Source organism: Salmo salar, chromosome ssa11 (assembly GCF_905237065.1).
Source record: "Salmo salar chromosome ssa11, Ssal_v3.1, whole genome shotgun sequence".
Classification (NCBI taxonomy): domain Eukaryota; kingdom Metazoa; phylum Chordata; class Actinopteri; order Salmoniformes; family Salmonidae; genus Salmo; species Salmo salar.
In genome coordinates, this window is record NC_059452.1 from 96,405,876 (window position 1) to 96,414,755 (window position 8,880).

General features: G+C 43.1%; 1 protein-coding gene across 1 annotated transcript; it reads left to right on the plus strand.

The window, feature by feature from the left end:
• The first annotated feature begins 1,167 nt into the window (after positions 1–1,167).
• Positions 1,168–8,845, plus strand: oatx (organic anion transporter X). The gene is given in 10 exon segments (NM_001139884.1): positions 1,168–1,768; positions 2,175–2,278; positions 3,017–3,171; positions 3,656–3,824; positions 3,980–4,103; positions 4,326–4,441; positions 4,564–4,778; positions 4,916–5,024; positions 7,800–8,006; positions 8,083–8,845. Coding segments are annotated over 10 exon segments (1,737 nt in total). The 5' UTR covers positions 1,168–1,348; the 3' UTR covers positions 8,201–8,845.
• The last annotated feature ends 35 nt before the right edge of the window (positions 8,846–8,880 follow it).

The window sequence follows — 8,880 nt, forward strand, 5'->3', positions numbered from 1 at the left end:
AAATGTATTTTTTCCATATCCCAACTCTCCCTGAGAAACACTTGGAGAGTGAGGTCACGGCCAGCGTCTCCCATTATATCGTCGACCCCGGAGTAATTAGGGTTAAGTACCTTGCTCAAGGGCGTCCCTTGTTTATGTGCCCTCGGGTGCCACTTTATAGCTGTCTATGTACACAAGCAGTGCGTCTGTAGCATGGGTTGGCCCCCTTGGATATCTCAAAGGAAGATACAGTATATGATGCCTGTGTGTGTACATTCTAAAACCTTTCCATGAACTCTATGCCTGAATCTGAGGAATCCGTAATCTTAATGTTACACCAACGTCACCAATACACTTGCGGTTCTGGGGGCCAGTGCCCCTGTGACAACAATTTTGGACCCCTTTATGGCCCCCCTAAATGTGGAGTATGAAATAATTTTTACATAACTCATTTTTGCTATCCGTTCATCCGTTAATAGACAGTGGCAACGCGGAACATGGTCTTTTGCCTGCTAATGCCTGCAATGCAGTGAAGAAAACGATGACAATAACGTCTAATGTAATTGGCCCCTCTAACAGTACAACTGGCCCCAGCTTGGCCCCCCCAGTTGAAATGGTCCGCCACTGCACCAATAGGCTCATTTGAGATGAACTAGGGCTGAATTGAACACTTAACATGCTAAAACAACGCATTTGAGTGGCATAGCTGGATTATTATGTCAATGAGTTTCTCTCTGAGCCCTTGCATGTCATTACAAGCCCTTGCTGTGAAATTCCATTATAAAGGCTTTGCTTTAGTGGGGCTTTTTTGTTGTTACTTTTTTGCTTTGCTTTCGTGTAACCCGATTACGTGGCATTCATTAGTTTTGAAGGAGAGTCTAGATTAGAACTCCAATATGGGGATAATATTATTCAACATCACCGTTATTATTCACGTCTATGTCACACTGTTTCTATAGACCTATAGGCTTTTTGGGACACATGCAAATTCACAGAATCTCAAGCAGTCACGTTCCCTCAAGGAATACAACTGACCTCGATCTGTTGTCTAACAACCATTAACACCTTAGTTAAGAATTGTGAGGTTCCCGTAGTGTTGTAAAACGTGTGCAGGAGTAGCAGGTGAAACTTCAGAGAGGTATAAAATTAACTACTGCGCTGAGCAGCGGATTTGGAGCCGGTGAACACCACATCACAACCACTTGGCCCTTTGGAGTTGTCTTATAGGACAATAACGGCACTCAATGATTTCCCAATAACTTTTCGAATAACTTTTTTTTAGAACTTTTGCAAGCCTTTTTCTTAGACTTTGCTACAGCAGTTTAAAGGCTACAAACACTAGCCTACTGTTCCTCTCAGAATCGCCGATATGGGTTTTGCGGACCTCTTGAATGACGTTGGCGGGTTCGGGCGTTTCCAATGGATCCATGTTACCTTGTTGTCTATTCCTGGTCTACTGATGGCAAGCCAGAATCTGTTGAATAATTTCACAGCTGGTATGCCTGGACATCACTGTACCATACCCAATAGGACTTCGATTGCCAGTAGTCAAAACATCTCTCAATCAGAAGTGGATGACAGAGAGCTCCTTCGCGCCTTTATCCCGATGGATGCCAGTGGGACCAAATTGTCCAAGTGTACGAGGTATGTCAAGGCGCAGTGGCATCTTCTTGAAAGCAACGTAAGCGTCATTGGACATCAGGCTAACTTTTCAAAGCTTGAGACAGAGATATGTCTGGATGGCTGGACCTATGACAAAACAGAATTTCTGTCCACAGTTGTCTCAGAGGTAAGTGGAGATGTCCATGCGCATTTATTAAGTACTGGGTTATAAATTAGTAGGTATAAAATAATAGAAGTGCTTGTGCGTCCCCTGCAAAATGCTTCATGACGCATGGTTTATGAATAAAGTTGTATATTATGATTATTATCATTCAATAGGCTTACTATTTTTTAAGTAGGCCTACTGCGCCATAAATTAGTACTTGTAATATAAAATAATAAAAGTACATGTGCTTCTCCTGTGAAACACATGATGTATGATTTATGAATAAACGTGTATATTATTAGTAGTATCATTCAATAGGTCTAATAGTTCACTAACAGTGGACCTTATGACGTTGCTGAATGTCAAGGCAAAGAATGTGATATTACAATCCTGCCTATAAGAAAAGGTTTGTGATCTTGTTTTCCAGTGGGACTTGGTCTGTACCCTCCGTCCTATGAAACAGATGAGCCAGACTATTTATATGGGTGGGGTCCTGGCAGGGGCTATCATATTTGGAGGGCTGTCAGACAGGTGAGCAGCGTCCTGTCACAGACACGGAATACCTTATAGCGTCATTGTGTTCAACATTTTCATCAAGGCAAAGGAATTCAACAATTCAATCATCATATTGTCCTATAGAACATCACGTTATCGTTGTAGAGGTTGTACAGAGGAACTGCATTTACCCTATGAAGGATTGTGGTCAATGTGATACAAATGGATGCAGGTGTACATTATGAATAGGTAACCTAGAGCTAAATCAGTACTGTAAATAGATGTCTGACATTACTAATTAAGATGTAGCCTACTGTATCCATTGCCAGGACATCATTGACTCTTTAACACAAAAAAACAACTGTTGGCTTGAACCCTGATCTTCTTTGTGGTTGGACAGAATAGAGCCCAGCTGGTTGAAAGTACAGGATTAACATTCTCCACATATCAGACTTTTATCTTATTTATTTTTACACACAGAACTTTTAGTAATTTCACAGAAGCAAAGTTTTCCCTGTGTGTGTGTGTGTGTGTGTGTGTGTGTATGTGTATGTGTGTGTGTGTGTGTGTGTGTGTGTGTGTGTGTATGTGTGTGTGTGTGTGTGTGTGTGTGTGTCTATGTAATTTACTTCACAGTAGGGAACATTCTCTCCTCAATGATTTGGTAGGGCTTGAATTTGGTGCTTAGTTGCCACCAACAACAACAATGCATTGTGTTCTTGTGACTTTTGAGCAAGTGTTGCTGTGGTTTCCCCTATTTGTTTTCCCCTCTAGATTTGGGCGAAAGGCCTTGTTGATCTGGTCCTATTTTCAGCTAGCCACGCTGGGCACCTGTACAGCCTTCTCACCTTCCTTCATGACCTACTGTATCTTCCGCTTCATGACAGGCATGGCAGTATCTGGGGTGATCCTCAACACAGTCTCTCTCAGTGAGTCTCCCTACAACCCCACCTATAGCCCATACATCTAGAGACTTACATTTGAGTCATTTAGCAGACGCTCTTATCCAGAGCGACTTACAATTATGGTTAAGAGACTTGCTCAAGGGCACATCGGCAGATTTTTCACCATTCAAACCAGCGACCTTTCGGTTACTGTCTCAATGCTCTTAACCGCTAGCCTACCTGCGGCTTAGATGCTCCACTCTTTTTTTGTGTGATGTGTGAAAGTTGGCACACTATCAGGTCATGCAGCGTAAGGAAATTGTTAGTCTTTTAAGCATAAGGAAAATGTTACTGTCTTTTAAGTCTTTCAAGGGGGAAATTGATTACCTTTTGCCAGAGGTGGGTCCGGGAATGAAAACCCTGGGGAAATCCAGTTCTGATGAATCAGATGATTTTACATTGGAGAGTTCCCATTTCCACCCACTGCCTGTCGCAAGACAACAGAGTCATAACAGACTTCTGTCCACAGAGGTGGAGTGGATTCCCACCAAGTCCCGCACTCTAGTGGGCACCCTCTCGTCCTTCTTCTTCACCTTTGGCCAGATGGTCCTGGCAGGCATCGCCCACAGCCTCAGGGACTGGCGCAAGCTGCAGGTGGCAGTCTGCGCTCCCTTCTTCCTCTTCTTCCTCTATAGCTGGTGAGCCTATCATTTTACTGCACCACTATACAGGTACTTAACCATATCATGAATGAACAATTCAGGATGTCTCACCTTTTGATTGATGGGTGAATGGCAGTCTTTGAAAGGTTTCCAGAGACAATGTCTCTTGTGTTTTTCTAACTGGTCCTAAGGTGGTACTCTGAGTCTGCCCGCTGGCTAGTGCTAAATCGCAGGTCTGACAAGGCCCTGAAACACATCCACCGTGTGGCCAGGATCAACCGCAAACCTGAGATGGTAGAGAAGATCACCCTGGAGGTGAGAGAGCTGGCTGGGGTACAACGAAGGATACGGGCATATTGAGAGGTTCTTGGAAGGGTGAGGTGATCTTGGAGCTCAGAGAAGGATTATGACCTGCGTGTGTGTGTGTCTGTCTGTGTGTGTGTGTGTGTCTGTTTGTGCATGTGTGCATGCGGCTATGTGTGTGTGTGTGTGTGCGTGTGTGTGCGTGTTTGTGCATGTGCATGTGTGTGATTACAGGTTCTGGAATGTCACATGCACAAAGAGGTCCAGTCGAGTAAGACCACCCATACAGCATACGACTTGATACGCACCAGAGTGATGAGAAGAATATCTCTCTGTCTTATGGTTGTTTGGTAAGGTTCATTGTTTGGTAAAGTGCATTGTTTGGTAAGATTCATTTGTAATTCCAGTTACCTTTGTACCTATTCTTATCTACAAAACCTTCCAGTGATCCGATTAACCTCTCACCCTACAGGTTCTCTACCAGTTTTGCCTACTACGGCCTAGCAATGGACCTGCAGAAGTTTGGGGTGAACATCTACCTGATCCAGATCATCTTTGGGCTGGTGGACTTCCCCGCCAAGCTGGTGGCTCTGGGGAGTCTTACCTTTCTGGGTCGGAGGATCACTCAGGGAACATGTCTCCTCATGTCTGCCCTGATGATATTCACCAACATCTTCGTCCCCACAGGTTAGATGGTCACACAACTTTGTGTTGGCTACTGTGCTCGCGTCTAATTAAATGCCATTGGTCTTATCTTTGATAATCTAATTGAGAACAGTTATTGACAAGGATTGGCAATGACAACCCCTTTGATCCCAACACAGACATGCAGTCTATTAGGACTACTCTGGCTTGTCTGGGGAAGGCCTTCACCTCTGCATCCTTCACCTGTATTTATCTGTTTACTGGAGAGCTTTACCCCACCGTCATCAGGTACCACTTCATTAGACAACACCGTCATCATGTACCACTTCATTAGACAACACCGTCATCATGTACCACTTCATTAGACAACACCGTCATCAGGTACCACTTCATTAGACAACACCGTCATCATGTACCACTTCATTAGACAACACCGTCATCATGTACCACTTCATTAGACAACACCGTCATCAGGTACCACTTCATTAGACAACACCGTCATCAGGTACCACTTCATTAGACAACACCGTCATCATGTACCACTTCATTAGACAACACCGTCATCATGTACCACTTCATTAGACAACACCGTCATCATGTACCACTTCATTAGACAACACCGTCATCAGGTACCACTTCATTAGACAACACCGTCATCAGGTACCACTTCATTAGACAACACCGTCATCATGTACCAGTTCATTAGACAACACCGTCATCATGTACCACTTCATTAGACAACACCGTCATCAGGTACCACTTCATTAGACAACACCGTCATCAGGTACCACTTCATTAGACAACACCGTCATCAGGTACCACTTCATTAGACAACACCGTCATCATGTACCACTTCATTAGACAACACCGTCATCATGTACCACTTCATTAGACAACACCGTCATCATGTACCACTTCATTAGACAACACCGTCATCATGTACCACTTCATTAGACAACACCGTCATCATGTACCACTTCATTAGACAACACCGTCATCATGTACCACTTCATTAGACAACACCGTCATCATGTACCACTTCATTAGACAACACCGTCATCAGGTACCACTTCATTAGACAACACCGTCATCAGGTACCACTTCATTAGACAACACCGTCATCATGTACCACTTCATTAGACAACACCGTCATCATGTACCACTTCATTAGACAACACCGTCATCAGGTACCACTTCATTAGACAACACCGTCATCATGTACCACTTCATTAGAAAACACCGTCATCATGTACCACTTCATTAGACAACACCGTCATCATGTACCACTTCATTAGACAACACCGTCATCAGGTACCACTTCATTAGACAACACCGTCATCATGTACCACTTCATTAGACAACACCGTCATCAGGTACCACTTCATTAGACAACACCGTCATCATGTACCACTTCATTAGACAACACCGTCATCATGTACCACTTCATTAGACAACACCGTCATCAGGTACCACTTCATTAGACAACACCGTCATCATGTACCACTTCATTAGACAACACCGTCATCAGGTACCACTTCATTAGACAACAACGTCATCATGTACCACTTCATTAGACAACACCGTCATCATGTACCACTTCATTAGACAACACCGTCATCAGGTACCACTTCATTAGACAACACCGTCATCATGTACCACTTCATTAGACAACACCGTCATCATGTACCACTTCATTAGACAATACCGTCATCAGGTACCACTTCCTTAGACAACACCGTCATCAGGTACCACTTCATTAGACAACACCGTCATCATGTACCACTTCATTAGACAACACCGTCATCATGTACCACTTCATTAGACAACACCGTCATCATGTACCACTTCATTAGACAACACCGTCATCATGTACCACTTCATTAGACAACACCGTCATCAGGTACCACTTCATTAGACAACACCGTCATCATGTACCACTTCATTAGACAACACCGTCATCATGTACCACTTCATTAGACAATACCGTCATCATGTACCACTTCATTAGAAAACACCGTCATCAGGTACCACTTCATTAGACAACACCATCATCATGTACCACTTCATTAGACAACACCGTCATCAGGTACCACTTCATTAGACAACACCGTCATCAGGTACCACTTCATTACACAACACCGTCATCATGTACCACTTCATTAGACAACACCGTCATCAGGTACCACTTCATTAGACAACACCATCATCAGGTACCACTTCATTGAGGGATATTCAAAGCAGACATGAAATATCCCTTTGAGCATGATGAAGTTATTAAATACATTTTGGATGGTGTATCAATATACCCAGTCACTACAAAGATACAGGTGTCCTTCCTAACTCTGCCAGAGAGGAAGGAAATCGCTCAGGGATTTCACCATGAGGCCAATGGTGACTTTAAAACAGTTACAGAGTTTAATGGCTGTGATTGGAGAAGACTGAGGATGGATCAACAACATTGTAGTTACTTCTCAATACTAACCTAATTGACAGAGTGAAAAGAAGGAAGCCTGAACAGAATAACAAATATTCCAAAACATGCATTCTGTTTGCAACACCAAAGTACAGGCAAAATCCTAGAGGAAAACTTTGATCAGTCTGCTTTCCACTAGACACAAGGAGATGAATTCACCTTTCAGCGGGACAATAACCTAAAACACAAGGCCACATCTACACGGGAGTTGCTTACCATGAAGACAGTGAATGTTCCTGAGTGGCCGAGTTACAATTTTGACTTAAATAGGCTTGAAAATCTATGGCAAGACCTGAAAATGGTTGTCTAGCAATAATCAACAACCAACTTGACAGAGCTTAAATCATTTAAAAAATAACAAAATGGGCAAACATTGCACAATCCAGGTGTGCAAAGCTCTTAGAGACTTACCCAGAAAGACTCACAGCTGTAATCGCTGCCAAAGGTGATTCTAAAATGTATTGACTCAGGGGTGTGAATACTTAGGTATATTATGTATTTCTGGGTTTAATTAGCAATTTCCCTACTTCTCCTCCTCCTTCTCCGCATCCTCCTCCCCCTCTCTCCTCCACCTCCTCCTCCCCCTGCAGACAGACAGGAATGGGATTTACCTCCACCATGGCCAGGGTGGGCTCCATGGCAGCGCCTGCTGTGCTGATCCTGGAAGAGATGCTGCCCGCTCTGCCCAGTATGATCTATGGAGGTGCTGCTGTGGTGGCTGGCATCATCGCCTTCTTCCTCCCTGAAACCCTCAACATCCCTCTTCCTGACACCATCGAGGATGTGGAGGAGAAATGGTAAGGTTGTGAGGCTGTGACTCTGCATATCATTTACCTCTGACATGTTTTGAAATATGATGAAAATGCTTTCCAGGGCTAGTAAGAAGCTGGATGCAGAGAAACAGGCTAAAAAGGAGGCAGTGGCTCTTCGGGAGATGAAGAAGGGAGCAGTTGAGGGGGATGGGGAAATCACGGGACTCAATGCTCTGTGAGAAACAATCTGGTCAGAATAATGTAGAAGAGGTGGTATGATTTTACTGTGTCAGCAAACGCTAGCGAACTATATACGCTGGGTAGCAAATTAAAGACAGATGCATACAACTGTTTAGAGAACTAGATTATTTAATTGAAACCAAATGGAAACAGATTAGAACCGAAAAGTTGATTGTGGTATGCAGGAGATACTGGTGTTTCTTTGCTAAGCCATCATTGTTCAATTTGTCTTTGTCTGATTGATGTATGGTTTCTTTGGCACAAGGTTGAAATGATCAACAGTGATCCTGTTGACAACGGCTGCCAATCTCATATCATTTTACAGTTTGTCTCAATTGTAAGCAAAACACTTGGAAAAACTTTCACGTGTATATTCACTGTATGTGATTTTTTTTGTTACCTACATTTTTTATTCAAAATGTAGATAGATAATAAATTAGACACTTTTACATGACATTTTATGACTTCAACATGCAGTGTATGGTGATTGTTTTTATGACATTTGCAACATTGTGGAACTATTTTTGATTGGTCATTATAGAACAAGATTTAGAACTTGAACTGTGTTGGCTGTCTAGGGACGTTATTGTAGCTTCATCAAAAATAAACAGTAGGCCTATGTGGTTCAGCAGTTGTTTTCTTGACATTTTGTTTTGTGCAGTTATTAAAAGGTAGAAGC